The following is a 19,881-nucleotide window of genomic DNA, read 5'->3' on the forward strand; positions in this document are numbered from 1 at the left end:
AAAACAATGTGGATAATAGGTATCTTAGTGTTAAATCTTTATGATTTATATGCTTTTAGCCTGACAGGCCAATTTTGCAGGTCACATGCTGTTCATGTACACAGCTAAAGGGTATTTAACTGAATATGTGTGCTGGTTGTTTATTCCCAGTGAAAAATGCAAGAAGTGGTTAGCTTAACATCTGTCAGGAATGACAGAGGAAGGGCTGATCCTGCCAGGGCCTGGACGATCTTTTAAGTCCCAGCTCTGTTTTCTGCGATGGTATCTCATTCCATGTTATAAACTTTAAGTGCAAGCTGGCAACCAGAATTTAGGGTAGGACGTGACTTTGTGGCTAATACTAATCCTGACAGTTGCTGAACTGAGTTTCATCCATCCACCTCTAACAGCCTTGCAGCAGTGGGTAATTATAATCTCTTATTTTTAGGTGGGCAGGAAATGCTTATAAATGACTGGTAAACTGAACCACAGCCACAAAGGTGATCAGTAGTGGAAGTGAGAGCAGAGTTTAATTTCTTTGTTCTGATAGTTCAGCCGTGACAGGATTTGGTTACTGGAGTGGGCACTGTTCAGGGACAGAGCGATGCACCAAAAAGAGGAGAGTGTCCACTTTATCTCTGTTGCTTTGTAAAAAAGAAAGTGTAAAGGGCAACACGTGGGTGTGGGGAAACAGTACTATCAGGATTTATTACTGCCTAATGCGTGTGTCCTGCATATCACAGTGCTTTGCATCCATGTGATGTTAACACAGCTGGAATCAATGGCTTAGCAGCCTAAGCTTGTGTTTCGAAATGGCTGTACTCCCTAGAACTGCCCGCTCACATCCCAGCAGGGTCATCTCTGCCTGTCATCCCATCCCCGTGACAGATATGCTGCGTCCCACACACATCACCGGCTGTGTCGGCCAAGGTCCTGACTCCTCGGGGAGGGGGAACAAGTCTCTGGTGGTGTTGACGTAGAGTTGGGGTTCACTGGGAAGAAGTCTGCGTATGCAGAATGCCACAGGAGAGGGAGACGGGTGGAGCTGGATGCGCTCGCCGGAGCTGGGCAGTGAGGGCGTGCTTGCGTGGGAAGACTGCACCGTTTTGTTCTGCGTAGTTTAGAACAGAGCTGCGGTAGCATCTTTTGCTTCGCTGTACAACACACCTAAATGGTCCAGGAAAATGGGAGACTTTCCCAATTCCTAAACCCTTCCCAGAAATAATGCCTTTACTTGGTATCTTGGTACTAGATTTCTGCTGTACAGGTATCGCCTGTCTTGTAGCTTCAAGTATCTTATCTTGCAGGAAGAGGCAGCAGTTGCAGAGTTAAGAACTGTTGCTTATCTTAAAAGACTTGCTAATGAATTGCTAGCTTTCCCTGCTGCACACGCTGCTCCATCCAAGCACTGGCAGGTGGATGAATAGGAGCTGGCTATCTTTTTCGCTCCATGCCTCAACACAGCCCAGCCTGATCTGTGTGAGGTGCTGGGATAGGTGGTTTAGGAAATTCTCCTGACTGCATTTTCTGAAAGGGAGAAAAACCCCTCTGAAACAAGCCAAGTAACCTCTCAGTAACTTTAGACAGAAAAAAAAAAAAATTAAAACTGCGATTTTAAATTCGCTGGTTAAAAAACACCTGGCGTTTTAGAGATTTGGGATTTACCTCCCACTTCAGGGTACGGAGTTTGCTATTTGAGTGCCCAGCAGGCACACACCAACTCGCACCCCCACACACACACTTTTTTTTTTTTTTTTTTCCACCTGGCATCACCCACGCAAGCCTGGCTCCGTGGCCAGGCCTGCTCGGTGTGCCGCGGAGGACACCGGTCACCACACTAAGGACCGCGCCGAGTTTTCGGCGGGAAGCTCCCTCAGCCGCGACGCGCAGGGGCCTGCCCGAAGACGCTTGGCCCCGACCGGGTCAGTACGGTGGCGGAGATACCCGCAAGCTCCGGAGGAGGCTGCTACGGTCCCAAGCGAGCCGTCCTCCCCCCGAGAGAGAAACAACGTAAAAGAGCGAGGGGGGAAGCACCTGCCCCGCCGCCGCCGCCGCCGCCGCCTCAGAGCGCCCGGCCGACAGCGCGCATGCGCGCCGCGCGTCCCCTCCCCACGCACGTCGACGGGGGAAACCCCCCCACCTCCGTCTACTGCGCAGGCGCGCCGCCGCCCGCCTCCTCCCGCGCGCGCCGCCGAGCGTGCCCCGCGCATGCGCCCCTCCGCCCCCTCGCCGCCCCCTCCCACCCCGCGCCGTCTCCGCGCAGGCGCCTTATCACCCCCCACCCGCCCGCCCGGCCCGCCCGGCGCATGCGCCTCGCTCTTCCCCCCCCCTCCCCTCCCGCCCCCCCTCCGGCGCGGGGAGGGGGATGCGGACGGGGGAAGATGGCGGCCTCGAACAACCCGCGGAAATTCAGCGAGAAGATCGCTCTGCACAACCAGAAACAGGCGGAAGAGACGGCGGCCTTCGAAGAGGTCATGAAGGATCTGAGCCTAACCCGCGCCCACCGGGTGAGGAGACGACGACGCTGCTGCCGCCGCCGCCGCCCGCCCAACCGCCCGCCCGCGCGCGCCCCCGCCGCCGCCCGCCCGCCCGCGCGCCTACCCCCCCTCCCGCGCGCGCGCGCGCGCCCCCGGCGGAGGCGGGCGAGGGGGGGTGTGGGGGAGGGGCGGCGGCGGCGGCGCCCCCCGCGGCGCCCCTCGGCCCCGGGGGCAGCGGCGGCGCGCGGCGGGCGGGGCGGGCGGGTAGCGCCCCCTGGCGGGGGCGGGCGGCGCCCTCGGTGCGGGGCGGGGGGCCGCGCGCCACCGCCGCCCCCCCCCCCCGTACTCTCCCTCTCCACCCCCACTCACCTACCCCCCCCTTTTTCCACACAACACCCCCCCCCACTCCCCCCCCCGCCGTTTTCCCGGTACCGCGGCGAGCCCCGGGCCGGAGCATCCTCCGGAGAGCGGCACCTGCCACCCCGGGGGCAGGGCCTGGCGCGGGGGGAGGCCCCGGTCCCCCCGTTTGGGGGGGGACACACGACATAGACGACTCTGCCCCGGGGCAGCCCCCCCCCCCCCTCAGGTCGCCGCGGGAGCGGGTCCGGCTGTGTGGGGTCTCCTTTGTGGTGGGGTGGCGCGGGGGGGACCCCTCTCCCCTGGGACGAGTCTGAGGGGGGGTCCCCGGTTCCTCACCACGGGACAGGCCCCGGGTCTGAGGTGGGGGGACAGCCAGTTCCTCACCCCGGCACGGGTCCGGGTCTGAAGGGGGAGGGGGGTCCCGATTCCTTCACCAGGGTCTGAGGGGGGGGTCCCGGTTCCTCACCCCAGGACAGGCCCGGGTCTGAGGGGGGGGGGTTGTCCCCGATTCCTTCACCAGGGTCTGAGGCGAGGGGTCCCAGTTCCTCCTGCTGGGACAGAGCTGGGTCTGAGGGGTTGCAGGTCCCCCCGATTCCTTCACCAGGCTCTGTGAGGGGGGGTCCCAGTTCCTCCCCCTGGGACAGGCCCAGATTGGGGGGGTCCCCAGCCTTACACCTGCCTGCCTAAGGAGCAGCGCTTCCCTCAGGGCCCTGTGGAGCATCCCCCGGGCAGGGCAGGCTCCTGCCCCAAGCCGCTGGCAGGTAACACCGTGGTTCCCCTCCCACACCCCCCCAGCTGCAGGGCCGTGGGGGCACAGAGCACCCATGGGCGTGCAGAGACCCGGCCGGAGGTGCCGGACTTGGTGTCACTAATGTTGTTCCTGCTGTACTCCAGTTGTCGTAGGTGCAAATTGCTGCACTTCCAAAAATCCTCCCTGGCTTCTGATATCTCTGCAAAGCCCGTCAGCAGAAATTAACGGTGTAACGAATGCGCTTTCCGAACATCAGATGCCTTTTCTGGTTTAGATATAGGGATGTCAGAGCTTTTCCGTGTGGTTCTTGTCTCACCTGCTTGTGTCAACATTTTTGTTTTTCTCTTAACTGTTTAAAGAAAATTTAAGGTCTTGTTTGTGGCTGAACCTTTGCAGGAATGGGAACAAGAGAACATACAGTTGGATTTGCAGTGAAATGTTTCCTTTTATTCCTCTGTGTCAGGATAGGGTAAATACTTGTTTTGAATTGGTGCTGCTGCTGGTCAGATGGAGAAGAAAAGCATGCTGCTTCTGTCAGCTCCTGCTTGGGAAGGTGTGAGGCCGAAGCTTTGTTCTTGCTAAACTATTTGTTGATGTTTCATAGAGGATGCTGTTTGAGTTAACTGAGAGGAGAGCAGAGTGAGGGCAATTTAGAGATGTTTGCAGTTGCTGGAGTCATCTTGTTTCTTGCACCTCTGTCATGCCTGTGTAGCTCAGTATCCCGGGATTTTGCATTTTGGTGGTCAGTCCTTGGCTGCCACTTGAGAGTTGGGTATTCTTGAGAGTTCTTGAAGTCTGCAATTACAGGTTGTCCTTCAGTTAACTCTTATGTTTAGCATTCACCTTCCGCAAGATAAGTCGGAATCCTAATTCCGTTTCTCCCCAATCTGAGTGTTCCTAACCCAGGTTTTGCAGATGAAAACCCATCTTATTTTCACGAACCTGGTATTGAGAAAAGGACCCAAGATGAATAAGTTGTCTGAGGATTCTGGGTACTGAAGTGATGGAAACACTGACCAAATAGCTGAGTAAAATGTCTTCTTTGTAGACTTTTTCTTCTAAATTCCATGATTTCATCTGTGTTTAAAATGCAGTATAAAAGCAAAAAGGGGTTAAGCACAACTTTGCTGTTTGCTCTCATTTTCATTTGGCAACCAATACTTTGCTGTCAGTTTGAAAACGCGTTACTCAGTTTGTGGAAGCAGCCCAAAATTTCTGTTGCCTTTTCATTATTAGTAATTGTCTTTTTGCAATGTTTACCATCTTGTCTGTTTTATTGTTAGTTACTGGTCATAGCAGAGGCAGGGAACTACTGTTCCACCATTTCTTGTGCGTAGACATGCCGTTTCTGAGCTTACTTTCTGACTTGGTAATCTTCCACCTATTTGTGCTGTTCAGACCATCTGAGATTTTAAAGTTATGATACATCTTTCTTGCCCGGGACAAAACACAGCATGATATTAACTCCTTCTTTCTCTACTGCCCTCACCATTCAGTTGCGGAAAAAAAGAATTCCTTTGAAAAAATAAATCGCTTTGGTTTCAAAAGTGTTCCCCTATTCTCAGGAGCAACAAAGTCCTGTCTTTCAGCTGGCAAATTCAAGAATGCATTTTAGCTTTTCTGGGAGACGCAGACCTTGTGAAGAGTCATGGAGGTGGGTGGCCGATAGAAGCACTGGAGCTGCTTAATTGTCTTGTGAGTGGGACCTTCGTGTTTATAATCCAGAGATTTCTGCGAGTCCCATAGTAACAAAGTGGGTGAGAGGAGGGGGAGGGTTTTTTTTCCTGTGTGACATTGACTCCTGTATTTTGCTTGTGGTTCTGCTCCTTTCCTTTTTTTATGTGAAGCATGAAATTTTAGAACTGCACTGGTTTCTGTGTTTTAGGGACAGGTTGTTTACCAGGGCCTACTCTCAATTTCTGTTGTAACACAGCCCCGTGGTGCTTGCTGCATTGCATGTGTTTACTCATACAAGGCTGTCACTGCCCTTTAAAATTGTAATTAACAAAACATTAACGTGCAGGATAACACAGACAGTGCTGAACTCTTCAATGTATGGCTCTTCAAATGCTAGAGAACCTAAGATTATTTTTTAAAGAAAATTTGGGCATAGCTTGTGACCTGCATTTTAAAGGTGGTTCTTGTTCAGTTGGAGATGGTCTCAGGTTTCCAGGATTGTTTTTTTAATATACATTGTTAAAGTCACTTAGTTTTGAGGGATGTCAGCTGGAGCTGTGTTTGAGCTCCCTCTTATGGACCTTGCAGTTTTACCTTAAAAAAAAAAAAAAAAAAAAAGCCCCCCCCCCCCCCCAACCCCCTAACTCCAGAAACCTGCCAGCCAGTGCCATCTCCCAGCCCCACCTGCCTGGAGGGCTGTGCTGATGTTAATGTTACTGGAGTCAAAACAGGGAAGAAAACCCAGGTTAATGGTGATGTTTGGAAACATTTTGCAAAATTCCAGCACCGCTTATACAGTCTTTTCCTGCACACAAAGCCCCCCATGCAGGCAACCTGCAGAAGGTGTCTCGGTGACCTACTAGTAACAGCACTCCTCAAAAAGAGGATCTTTAGTAATAACCTGTATTCCTCAGTGACACGAAACTTATTTTCTGTGTTCCCAAGTACATAATTCAATGTTTTGTCAATCCGTATGATGGTGCCATGACAGGGTTTGCTTGCATATTTTCTAGGTGTTATCAAAAGTTTTGTGTGCCTGCGTTGCTTCTTTGAGTTCTTGAAAACTATGTGAAGTAAAAAGTTGGTGTTTATATTTTAAACCTGAATATTATTAATACAAAGATCCTGTTGTAGTTTAATTTTTTCAAGTGGAATATATTGTAATGGCATAGCTACCCATAGATGGCCATTTGACTGAAGTGCAATTAAATAAAAATCAAGTGAAAACCCCATAGTTGGTATTCGCATGTGTGTAAAACACATACACAGGCACACACCTCCCTGTAACAAAATTTGTACTTGCGTATGAGACAGTCACTCATTTACGTGTTCTTACTGGCTGCGGAAGAGATCAAAATGTCTCTTTGTACATTCACAGATCATCGTTCGATGTAGATAGTATGCAAAAGAGTATTTAAAAGCTTAGTTAAATCAGGAATGCTAATCTGTGGTTTTAAAAATGAGAAACGCTAATGATGATGATGATACAGTGTCTCAATGTTTCCTAATGTCTTCAGCATGTTTTTATTAAATAATTTGATAAAAGAGAAATTCCTGACTATGTACTAGTATTTTTGAATGTCTGAAAGATATTAAAGAAATGCATCAAAATCAGGACTAAGCCCTCCAAGTGCAGAGATTAATGCTTTCAGCTGGAAGTAGTTTTGTTCAAGTTAATAGTATCATGAGTTTCTTTCAGAACAGAAATGTTAATTTTTCAAGCTCTAGACAGTGTTTTTCTTCTTTGTTACTTTCCCAGATATGGGATTTGGACCCAGAATTTGCACATTTGCAGACCAAGAAATAGGTCGCTTAGCCTTCATCTGTGATCTTCCTCTGATTTCTCTGATGAGGCAGGACACAGAACCAAGTCAGTTGGTTTCCGTACCGCCAAATACGCTCCCCTCGTTGCAGCATCTGTACCACGGGCTGTGGGCATCATCGCTCTTTTGACAAACGCAGGCTGGGCGAGTAACTGCATTGAATGTGCTGAAATAATGGTGCAGTGTCATTAGTTCTTTGAAAGAATTATTGTAAATCAGAAAGTGAAAATGCAGAGGTGAGCTACCCACAGGGGCACAAAGAATCTCTGTTCTTGTGCAACGCTCGGCTTTCCTTAACTCATCTGAGCTGTCCAAGGTAAACATGCGAGTCAGCTTCTGATATGCCATGCTGGAGAACTCACATACTTCAGTTAGCAGTGTAATGTTTCTTCTGGTAAACCCAGTCAGGTTTTTGTTGTGTTTTTTTTTTTAAGGAGACAATGACTTTTTAAATTATTATTCCATCATCACCATGCCTTATAGCTGCTTGCTTCAGCTCTCGGACAAAGTATTTTTCTGTGCAGTGGCCAAGTCCGTCTGTTTTAATGAGGTAGCAAAGCTATGAAGGATCTGTAGGCATGTGAAACTGTGATTGTACAACCGCTGTATTTCAATGTATTAATTGTAATTCACAGGATGAACATGTGGAACTCGGCTCAGTGTGCTGCATTTCAGTTTTCTTTAGCTTCAGTGGTGGAGAGCATTTGCAGTAATTTGCATTTATAGAAGCTACTCATTTAGTAAGAGAATACGTTCTCGAGGTTATGTACAGTCAGCTCTTCCAACTCTTTGAGGGTGATTTGGGGTTTTCCCTCGAAGAGAATTACCGAGCTGCAAAGCCAGTTTTGCGGAGGTGACCTTTGCCTGTAGTTAAGATCCTGAAAAGTTTTAGGTGTGGATAGTGTTTTTCTTGGTCTTGTATTTACAAATTGAAGTTTGTAGTTTTGATGACTTTGAGTTATAGTTGCGAATATAGGAGCTACAAACCTCCTGTAGAAGTTACAGACGTGGCAAAAACATCAGTCAGCGGGAGGAGTTGATGGTGTGTTAATCTGAATTATGTGCTGGCATCAGTAGAAGGGCAGAGGTAGATGAGCGTTCTCTGTGTAAGTAAAGCATTAAACCACAAAACAGTACAACAGGAATCATTCACTTAAAGTATTTTTCAAGAATATGTTGTAGTGAGAAATTATATTAGTAGCCATGTGGCCTAGATGCCAACTTTCTTCAGTACCTTTTAAATGAAACAGAAAAGAGCTGTTCTTCACACAGTGGAAAAAAAAAACCCAAACAAAAGGAGGGGAGGAAACCCTTAAGCCCTGGGAAGCCCATAATGTGATTGTGTATAAGGATGTGGTGTTGAAAACCATTTTTAACTGTAGTTCGGTTTCTCAGTCAGATGACCTTTTATTTTATCTTTTTTACCGTGTAAATGGCGTTTGTGTTTTTCTAGCCATCTTGGATTACCTGTCCTGATTTGGAAACAATGTTTATTGTAATTTGCTGTTCATCAAACTGCTTACTTCTAGTATTAACCATTTTTTTTTTCAGTTTTATAATCAATTTATCGATGTCATTGATTTTAATTATGAAGCATTTACCGTACCTTATCAAGATCAAGACCCTGATTCTTTGCTGAGGCAGCAGCATTGTGCGCTTTTAAGCTCCTGTAATTTTTCACTCCTGCGGCTGCCCAGTGCCGTGTTAGTGCAAGCTCCGGCATGGCCGTGCAGTGGGTTGCATCAGGGCTCAACCATATTAAATCAAACTGATGGGTTTGGGTTTTCTTTGAGGTGAGCTTTAGCCTCTGCAGTTTTCTGCTCTGACCAGACGTGTAAGTTGTTCTGGAAGAAATTATAAAGTATTTCTAGGCACTTTCATTGTAGTGGTAATAAGATACTAATTTGGCAAAAAGTAGGCATGTTCTCGAAAATGACCAATAGGGATTTAAACAAAATGTCTTAAATGCTAAATATTTGTCTTTGGTTTCTATAACCTGTCTCTAATTGCAAAGGAGCATTTTCTTGGGCTGCGTTATAGTGGTTTTGTCAATCTCCCCAACAGCATTGATCAGTCTCTAATGGTATGTTCCATGCTGGCATTAATGTTTCCGTACCTAATGTAGAATCTGAAACTCAAGTATACTTCAGGGCACTTTTCAGCAAATGTAATACTGTATCTTAAAAAAAAAAAAAAAAAAGAAGCTTTTCTTTTTTAAAATAACATTTCTGGTTGTGATGGCTGGAATTTTACCCCAGTGTTTTTGTAGATGTGCTGGAGCAGCTGTTGCTTTGTAGTCGAGGGTATGTGGTAGCTGACAGGATTGGAGTAAGTGGGTGAAAAGAAGCAAACTGTCTAAATCTGGTAGACTTTTTGTGAACATAAACTTGCAGCAGTGTACATTTTGTGACGGTGACCAGTTGTGACCTCAGTGCTGCTTCCCTTTTTGTCTTTTGGTTTAAACTACTTGCGTTTTGATAAACAAATGCAGTCCCAAAGGCTTTGGTGTAAACTTGATGTGGTAGCCAAACTGGTGAATCTTTACTAACTCATTAGCTAAGATCAGTGTATCTGATAGTGTGTAGGAGTTAATAGTTAAAATGTAGCTCTGATTTGTTTTAAATGATTTGCATAGCATGTTTAGTGCTGTGTAAGTGATACCCAGGAATCAGATTTCTGTCAAGATCTCCATTAGTACTTGTTGAGCCAAATGAGCATTGCAAAAGTGCGTATTTGTTAACCAAGGATGTTTTTGTATGATCTCATTGGTACTTTATAAATTATAAAGTTGTAACTGAGTGTTGATAATCTAGTCTTGTTTTGCAAATTATTTCTTGGGAACTGAAAATTCTTCCCCTTGTACCAGAACAATTCTTTGCAATAAAACAACGACAACGCATACCCACAAAAAGTGGGTCTTAAATAATGAAGTAGAGGAGAATGAAATTATGTGTTCTGGCTTTAGGCTTTAATAATTCTACAGCACTTCATGATCTGTGTCTAAAAGTCTGTATATTACAGGCAGTTTTTCTCAATGTGTATTTTACTTTCTTGCCTGCTTGGTCTATCACATTTCTTGACGACTGGGAAAATAGCCTCTGTGATATCCCTGCTGGGCTACTTGCTTGTGTTTTTTAGTATGGTTACTTATCACTACATAGTAGTAAGATGCGTTAATGGCATACTGCAGTTCTGTTAGATGAATTTTCAATTCATTTTGATACCCAACTATTACTATTCATGTTAGGACTATTTTCCTTGGATGGCCGAAGTCTCAAAAGGGAGGGAGTTTGAGTTGATTTTCCAAAATACATGTATTTTCAGGCAAATGGTGATAGTTCTCAACTCAGAGAGTGTATATCAGTTATTTGTGACCTTTGTGTACATTGGTGCCTCTTTAGACCTGTTGTGGAAGCAGCGTCTTGTTGCAATGTGAAGCTGTGCAGAAGATTTTTCTAGCTCTGGAGTCCTTAAGTGGTGTTTTGAAATCCGTAAACTGGATTAAGGGGAAAAAAAACCATCCTCAGTGGCAAAAGGGAAGACAGTGATTGTTTAATACACTGACTTTTCACCTTTTTCTTTCCTTGCAAAGTCTAACGTAGATTGTATTCATGGCATCCATTCAGCAGCCACCAATTATTGGAGTGGTGTTACCGGGTTTCTCCTTGTTCTGTCTGTACAAGCAATGGACAAGGATTGTCCTCGTTGCAGTCTTCTAATCACAATTTCATGAGACCCTGTTCCCCCTCGCCACCTCTGTGGCATTTCTCCACTGGTGAGGGAAGAGCAAAAATAATACCTTAAATATTACACAAGTTCCCACCAGCCTACTCAGATTCAAACGTCTTATTGACCTTCTCATTGTAATTAGATTTTTCTTTTGTGCAGTGAAATGATTACACTGTACAAGCCTTTTGCATTTGAAGAATTTTGACCCTAATGGCAGATATTTTTAATACCTAGAGAATTGTCTGATGCCTTATCTTAAGAGCTACAAACAGTTTCTTGGGCTGTAATAGGAAGGCTTAAGGTTGAGCTGCAGTGGGAGGAATTGTTGGAGGGAAGAACATGCTGCAAAAGCCATGGTGGTTTTGGGGACTGGTGAAGTGTTATCTTGGTATCACGGACTGAAGGTGATCATGAAATGGCTTTCTCTGCATGTGAACCAACGTGAGCCTCGGCAGCAGCTAAATCGCACATTTATTCTGTACCAATAAGTTTTCTAACTGAACCAGCCGTGCTTGTGGCTACTATCAGTGCAGAGTTAGGTGCTCTCCTGATAGCTAATAAACTCCAAAGAGTGCAAACATGCCCTGCTTGTCTCCTAATTTATGAAACTTGTAGGGTTACATAACTGCATTTTCATTCTTTAGCTAAAAATAAAAAATGGAACATAAAAGCTATTTTTATCTTGCTTAATGAGGGCATCTCTGCTTTTATTTCATCTTTTCTGAGACATTTCAATAGGAGGAATGGGGATAGTTCAGGAACTTTTTTTTTTTAGACTGGGCGCTCATTCTGCGTTGTTCTCTGAAGTGTCGTCCATCAACCAGCAAAAAGATATGTTGGCCTGCTCAGAATGAGAATTTGCTTTAAAAGTACATTGTTAGCTAATAATGATCATTAAAATAAATAGATTTTGAGAGCATCACACTAGATTTTACCTTCTTTGCCTTCTGGATATCAAATAATCAATGAGCTTCAAGTATGAGTCCTCTCTGATGTATTATATTGAATTATCAGCAACATACATGCCTGCTTTTTTTTTTTTTTTTGAAACCGTTTCAGAAAAGAAGGGTGGCATTTGCAGAACTGACATGGGATCTGGTTTGTTTTTAAAAGCAGTGCAAATCAGGTTTGGTTCATATTGTAGCTTAGCTTGGCGCTCTGCCCAGTGATAGAGCAGAACTCTGAAGAATAGTCACTATTTTAAGTCTGTAGTTGTGCTGTATCCTGTTTTTACTTGCTACTCAGTTGTGACTGTTAAGTTTTAAACAGTAAACCTTTGTTCACCAGAAATAGCAACGTGTTTTTAAACACAGTGACAGCCTGTGCACTAAAATTTATTATTATTACTTTATTTATTTATTCAAATTGTGCAAGGTGTGTTCTTACTGATCCTTCACTCTCAAACCCCAAAACATCAAGTAGTTCATATTAGTTCATTTTTTGGAGAAAGTTAAATGCAGCTAATATGTAAAGAAGTGCCGGTGTTCAAAGTTCTGCTGGTGTAAACCAGAAGTAAATAATAAAAAACCAGTTGCAGCATTAAATGCTACTACCTTCTTCCCTCTCCCCTCCCTCTTTCTCCAGAAAAGTTAAACATTCTGGTGTGTTCTCTTTGGGTTCACAAGAAAAAGGATTTTTGATTTGGAGTGTAATGTGGATTTGGGGTGGTTTATAAATAGCAAATGTACGTTAGGGGGTGAGATCTTTTCGCTTTCACATGAATTCTAGAAGACATCTGGGGGTAGAGTTCCGAGTGTGTGTGTAATTTTTATAACCCCGTTTCCTCACAATTTTATAGCTGAGGCAATCTGGGGAGTTGGTTGCAGCTCCTGAAGGAGAATCTAATGGTGCCTTGGAATTTGTAGATGACTCATAACAGGACAAAACAATCCAGTTAAGTGATTTGAGGTCTTAAATAATCTCTTCAACAGGAAGGTGAAGAAAACATCATGAACTCATGAGTAATAATTGGCTCTCTTGGACTGCTAGAAGTGCAGTGATCGCTAGTTGGCTGGGATTCAGCTGATTCGTGTTTAAGCTTTGCTGATCAATATATATCTCAGCTCTTATGAATGAAATTTATTTGACTGGACTGTAATGCTTTTAGCAAAGCAGTATTACAGTTACCAGTTGGGAGAAGTTTATTTTAAGTTGGTTTATAGTAGTGACACTTTGCACCTCAGCTGTGTGGGCTAGGGCTGTGTCTAATCTTTTTGGGTTTGCTTTTTCTCCTGTTCTCTGCTCTTCGCTACATGAATCAGCCAGGTGACCAAGATGGTTTTTTGATGAGGAATAACCTATGATAACAGCTGCATCTCGAAACAGAGAGAAAGCGATCTTTGCCTTTGCAATTCTTTGCTTCATGGACGTGCTAGCTGCAAAAATTGAATGGTTTCAGATAGTCCCAAAAATAAACTGATAGGAATACCATCCTCAAATGACTAGCATTCTCATAGGCACTGGAGATAAGAACTTATTCCATCATCATCTTTCTCCTTTTCAAAGCACAGCATCATTCAGGACTGTCTTAATTTTGTAGAGGCTTTTGTGCAGCTGCAAGGGACCCACACAGGTGTTTCAGTAGATGCACACCCTTTGAGACCTCGCGGTTTTACTGGTAAGCAACTGGAACTGCAGCATATATGTAATACTATCAGGTAACCTTTGAGCTTAATCATGTTTATAAAATCTTAAGTTAGCTATCTTGCTTTCCCCTTTCCTCTGACTAGCAGTTTTCACTACTCTAATGATGAAAACCCCTTCTTCTGATTCTCAGTTTGTTTTTCATGGCATCTGGAGAGAGGTCCTGTTTCATTTCAAGCTCTGGCCCTGTCAAATAGTGGGGGAGGATTCTGCTTCCCCTTCCCTCTGTGCAGAACCCAGTACTGAGTTCATGTGAGCTCGGATGCTCACAGGCTGTAGCAGAATCCCTTTGGTTCTGGTCCTTGAATATGTCACCTCCCGTTTTGTTGTCAATTTCTGAAGGCTTGAGAAAATGTGGGTATTTTAGTGCATTGGGAAAACCCTCAATCCTCCAGCAGTGTATTTGGTAGTGTACTATAGGTATTCACTGGTAAAAATCAAGTGCAGTGCTGGCCTTGTGTTTGCAGCTCTGCTATGAGTAAAGAGTTGGTTGTGAAATGTTTCAGTGTGGCAGAAACAAAGCTGTTGCTCTTTTGTGGCTGCTAAATTCCAATATATTACAACAGATTCCTTCCCTAAAAAAACAAGAAAGCAGCAAAAATGAATTTTTTTTCTTTTCTTGAATTTTTGTTCCTAATGACTGCATTTGGCTGGCCTGCAGAGTTTTTCTGTTTGTGTCCTGACATGTCGATGTGATAATGGAACAAATACTTGAAAGTGACTTAAATGACAGTTATGGTGATGGAAGAGTAAACAATGATGTAGCAGTTCTAAAAGCATGGGTTCAAATCCAGTTCATACCATATGTCTGGATTTTTTCGTGGTAATTTTCACTTAGTTTGTAGTAGACATTTGGCTTCCTGTTTTGGCTTGGTAGTACTTTTCTCTGCAATATCTATTGCGCTAGGATGCTAATAGCATTAGAAGGCCAAATATGATTGGCAGAGGCAACAAGGGAAACTTCTGCTCGGCTTGTCCGCACTTGTCTGTTTCTAGCCAGTGTTAAAATCTTCACTTTTATGAAAATAAAAACATACTAAAATAAAAAAAAAAAACCAAACCATTGCAAAACATTTTGTTATAAAGCTGATGATGGAATGTTTTAAATCCCGAGTGACCCAGACAGAGCAGCTGCTATCACTGTGGATTATACCTTTCCTCTAAACTTCAGACTTCATTTCCTTTACCAGTCTTCCTGGGAGGAACAGCTGTGCATTTGGATCCGCTGCTGCTGTTGGATCAGTACTTGAAACTGCAGGAAATAAGTTACTTTAGAAATCTGGCTTGATGGTGTTTCTTCCTGATTGTGACAGCCCAAATGAGAGAGAAATGCAAGGGATTCTCTTTCCTTTTTCTTTGATAAATTAATCTGTGTAGTCTGTCTCCATTAGCCAGGAAGAGTTGTGAAGAAGCTAGCTACTCTCTTTCTATTCCAGCATTACTCTGTGTGCCGTGTTCGCTTTTCGTTGTTGCCATGAATGGTTGATTATTCAGAAGCAAAAGAACAGTGTCACTTGCTTTGCAGCAGGCACAGTTAAACGTGTTCTGATTTTGAGAGGAACGCAGTTTTCAGAGTTCCCTTTTTATACCTACAGCATGCATTAGCTTTAACAGGCTGATAGCAGACTACGTCCTTCTGTGTAATTCTAGATATTTTTTTATCTAGCTCTGTGGTCAAGCCTTTTTCTAGAGAATCAGTGTCTTTGGTAAAAGAGCTTGAACTGTAGTTTCCTGATATTGCACCTTTTTCTTTATAATAGGCAGAGTAGCATTAGGTGCTCTGAAAGACAATTTAAAAGAAGCGGGTTTACATTGTGTGGTTTATTTCCCTGTCTATCAGGACATTCTTTGGATTGAAGAGGAACATCTGTCATATACACACTTCTGTGGGTACATGCTCAGATGAAAGGGAAGGTATTGATGTTATTAGATTGCATCATCTAATTTTTAATTACTTGGAAAATGAAAGTAAAGGGCTAAAATTGCAAATAGACATCCATCTCTTCTTTAGCCACCTATTCAGCTATTAGATAATATGTGTAGGTGGATTTTAATCTGTAACATTATTGAAGTCTCTAATTATTTGCAATAAATTGTCAAAAACCTGATAGAACTAGAAAAACAGTCAGTATTAACTTCTCAGTTTCTCTCACGCTGTAAAAGCATTATATAGATTAAAAAGTCAAGCGTTCCAAAAGTCTTTCCAATCTTCATTCATCTCCTTCTGCGTGAGCAGTATGATAGTCTTTAATTAATTTATCATTTATTCCCCACTCCCCTAGTGAGACGGAGACCCCTGCCTCTTTCAGCACAAAAATAGATAATGGGAGGCTGTTAAATATCTTGATTTATCCACATTGTTCAGTGTATTGCTCTGGGCCTTAGAGTGCACTTGGTTTGCTGATAGGATAATTAAACCCCCAGGGTAGTGCTCCGTGCCTTACACTGTTAAGGAGTCTGAGTAGTTCAAAAACAACTTAATCTTTACAATACTTTTGTGGTGTGATTATTCTCATTTTATAGAAGGATAACTAAGATGCGAGCAGTAAAATAGAAGAAATTGATGCTATGAATGTCCATTTTGATATACTTGGTACTCAGGAGGAAGACCCAACAGCAGGTCTTCAGTTTTTAAAGTGCTTTATACACTCACAGCACAGGTCCAATTGATTCCAGAAGTAGTACTTTAGACCCCAATTGGTAACTGACAGACACCCGATATTTTGTGTTGAGTAACCTGAAAATTAGCAATTGCCTCTGAAAAAGGCCTTAATTGTTCATGTAGTGTCTTGAGGAACTTTGGTAGCAGAGAGAGGACAGAAATGCTGGCTTGCTGTAACATGAGGCCCCATTCTCTTGTCATTCGCTTGACTCATTCTTTTCATACCTTCCAGCTTCCATGAGAGTGAAGATGAGGTTTGCTGAGACATCAGCTTCGGTAGGCCACCCTGAAACATAATGTGAGATTGGACCATACAGCTGAGTTAGTCTGAATGTTGAAGAAATCATCCTTTTGTTGGCTCCCGCTGTTCTCTCCTGTTTTCCTTCTACTATCAAAAATTCATCTGGTTGTGGGGTGAGCAAGTTAAGAGAAACCAAGCTAACCCACAAAGTTTTTTCTGCTAGTTCAACGTCTTTAACCAGATTTCTTTCAGGTCGTAAGAGTTCTGGTGCAAGGAGAGGGGCAAGGTTATACAGCTTCCCTGGGAAAGAAGAAGCAGCCAGAGCACTGGGACTGTGTTCTCCATGGTGTGATCTGCTTGGTTGTATTATAAAACTACATTCTCTGTTGCTCATGAACCTTTTTTTCTGCTAATAACTTTCTGTGTCTTCTCATTATTGATATTAATTTTAGGTTCTTGACTTTAATGAGATTGTCCGGGTCTGTTGATGTACAGAGGGACTGGCAGCTGAATACCTGCTATAATTAATGAAATTGTGGCTAACATTTAAATTTTCTTTTCCTTGGCTTACCAGCATTCTCCTTTATTGATTTGTGAATCTTTTCCTCATTTAATTAAATAATTTCTAGACAGCTTTCATGGAGGGTGGTTTTAGTAAATGAGAAGTTATTTTGATGTATATTAATTTTAAAAATTGGTTGGGTAGCAAGTGTAGAGTTTTTAAAATTCCAATTCTAATATGAACTTCAGAATATTAACAGAAAAGGGTTAGTTTGAGGGGAAGGGAGGAGCCAAACTCTTCTGGTAGTCAGAGCAGTTAGTCAGTTGTTGGATAGGTTTTGGTAACTTGGACACAAACGTCAAGAACTTCTTAAATTTAATAGTTAGACGGGTAATTTAGGTGATTTTCAGCTAGCAGCTGTATTGCCACTAAATCTAAATGCAGTAACTGTGAATCATTAAATTGATGTTAACTTGTCTTTCTTTTTAAGACTGTATTTGCTTTTCTTATCAACATGAGGATTGTGAATGGGAAGAAATCTCCCTTTGAAGAAAATACTTCCACTGGGATTCCACTGAGTAACTGACTTGTCTTGAGGGTTTGTTTGACTTAGTGTTTAATTTCATGTTGGAGAAAGAAGCCAGATTAGTAGTTTGGGAGACTCTTTGCCTTCTGGTTGCTCACAGGAGAGCAGAGTGTGCACACTTGGAAAGTTTCTCTCTTGGTGCCCTACCTGTGTAACTTGAAAAGTCCAGTTCTGACGATAAAAGGGCACTTGGTCTCTACTGTGTATCTTTGGCTCTTCTGCAGAGAGGCCAAAAATAGGAATATAAGTGCCTTTTCATTGAGGCAGACCTTTCTACCAAGAGTTGGACTGTGAGTTCGTTCCTAGGGAGAGGTCAGAAAATAGCAGTGACATATTATTGAGGATGCCAAATCAATCCCAGACAGTTTAAAAACTCCAGGCAACTGTATATTCTTTTCTGTGGCAGGTCCTGTCTCTGGTTGCTTTAGGAGAAAGCCTTCCTGAGAAATTTCGGATGTATCCAACTGGGAAACTTCAAACTGATTTGAACAACAGGATTTACCTATAATGCAGTCTCTAAAACTTCTAGATAATCCTTTAAACATAATTTAATTTCCAATTAAGCTTCAATAATACATTTCTAATTTTAATCTGTACTCATTTTGCTGCTCATTAGCCTCAACATGCTAAAGAGAAAGCTTTCTAAAGTGAAAGGCTAAAATTTATAAGAAAGCTTGGTGTGGAAACTGCAAGCCAGCAGAAGGAACAGTTATCATGAAATCTTACTTCCTGTATTCATCAGATATCTTAGGTTTTTTTTTTTTATCAAACGGACACTCCACCCTTTTATTACAGTTATGGGAATCAAATTTTTATGTATGAAAAAGGGCATTTTAAAATAAATGGTTATAGTGGATTTTGATTGACTCAATTTCAGTGTCTGATTTGCCCTTTGATTACAGTTAAGTTCTGTCCGTAAGTTTGTAATTTGCCCAGAGTTTTGGGGGGAAGAATTTAGAGAAGTTGAAGTGTTGAATTTTAATAAATGCTTCCTTTGATTCGCATCTGCATATTTTGGACACTTAGAAAGTCCGTAGGAAAACTGGATATGCTTTTAGGGATATGTTTCCCTCTTCTTTTTTTTTATTGTATAACTTGCATCTCTGCGTACAAACACAGCTGTATATCCAGCAAACTTTAACCCAATCTAAATGGAAAAATTGAGGTAGTGCCTATAAATGGGTTCACATAAAAGCTAGTATCTGGAAGAATGTTCCATTGATAGCAAGTCAGTAATTGTGTTAAATCTAATATTTTTGATTTCTTACCAGAGTTGTGTGTGTCCAGTTCCATTAACCAGAGTAAGATCATGTCACATTACTTGACTGTTAGCTGAATTAAGAATGTAATTGCTTGCAAATTCCTAATTACTACAGGGAAAGGTAACGATTCCTTTCCTGTTTGCTGTAAAAATGCTGCTACTGCCTTGCAGATTGTTACTCTTGCACCTTTGCAGAAATTTACTGGTTTTAATATAACTTAAAATCTGGTGAATCAACGGTGTGTCAACCTTTTATTTGGGGAGCATTTTCAGCTATTCTGCTTATGCAGAAGTATTTGATTTTTAACGATTAGATTGGATTTTAACTTAAAGTCTTCATTTTTTTCTTTGAGTAACATAAGAGAAATACTGGTGGAGGGAATATTACAGATTCAGTTAGGATCTGTCGTTTGGGAAACATTTCTTCTGAACAAGAATGCCAAGCAGAAATAAAATGGTTTAACAAGCAAAAGCTTTTTCCTTACCAAAAGCTTTCTCAGGAAAGAACTGGAATATTTAGCAATATTTTCAACTGTCAAGGAGCTATTATCTTGGCCACATAATACATAACTGGAAAAGCTGTAATGTAGAGTAACTAAGTTCTCGTGGTTCAAGAAATTAATATATCTGGTGAACGCTAAGTAATTCATTATTGTACGTCAGTATCTAAATTCATATAGAAAGCAAGTTGCCACTAATTGAATCTAACCCCACGAGATAAAGCTAGAGTTGTCATGAGACTTGTTAACATTTTAAGAGTAATCTGAATTTTTCTATTAAGAAAAGGCTTTTTTTTTCCTTTTAAAATAAAACCCCACAATCCCGCCTTCAAACCTAATCCCCAAACCCCAAATTGTGCAATATACTTAATTCACCTCACAAGGTAGTTGTACAGAAAAACGAGGAAGTGTTCGTTTTAGTTGCAACCGATGTCTGTTTTCATTTTTAGTGCTACTTTTCTTTATGCGCAGGTCCCCTTAGTAAGACTCAAGATTCCAGAGTTATCTCAAAGTGTAACAGTGAAATTTGCAGGGTTTTTGCTGGTCCTCTGCTTTGAAAAACTTGAACTGATTTTGCTTGAGATCTCCTGTTGGCGTGACAGTATGGTCTAACGTCACAGTATTTAAAAATGATTTCTTAGGAGCTAAAAAGCTGGAGATGTGAGGCGCTCAGCAAACCGGTCTGCTCTG

The 19,881-nt window shown here is 42.8% G+C and overlaps 1 protein-coding gene across 7 annotated transcripts in view; it reads left to right on the top strand.

Annotated features, from left to right (window-relative positions):
- The first annotated feature begins 2,306 nt into the window (after positions 1-2,306).
- Positions 2,307-19,881, top strand: part of CRTC1 (CREB regulated transcription coactivator 1) — a 53,218-nt gene continuing 35,643 nt past the window's right edge. For all 7 annotated transcript variants that reach the window (XR_011325916.1, XM_069790422.1, XM_069790424.1 and 4 more), the window contains exon 1: positions 2,307-2,486. Coding sequence is in view for 6 of the 7 variants with exons in the window: in XM_069790422.1 (XP_069646523.1) it covers positions 2,361-2,486 (126 nt within the window). In the remaining variant the exon portion in view is untranslated. The remainder of the gene's footprint in view (positions 2,487-19,881) is intronic.

The sequence above is a fragment of the Haliaeetus albicilla genome, chromosome 8 (assembly GCF_947461875.1).
Source record: "Haliaeetus albicilla chromosome 8, bHalAlb1.1, whole genome shotgun sequence".
In the NCBI taxonomy this organism is placed as follows: domain Eukaryota; kingdom Metazoa; phylum Chordata; class Aves; order Accipitriformes; family Accipitridae; genus Haliaeetus; species Haliaeetus albicilla.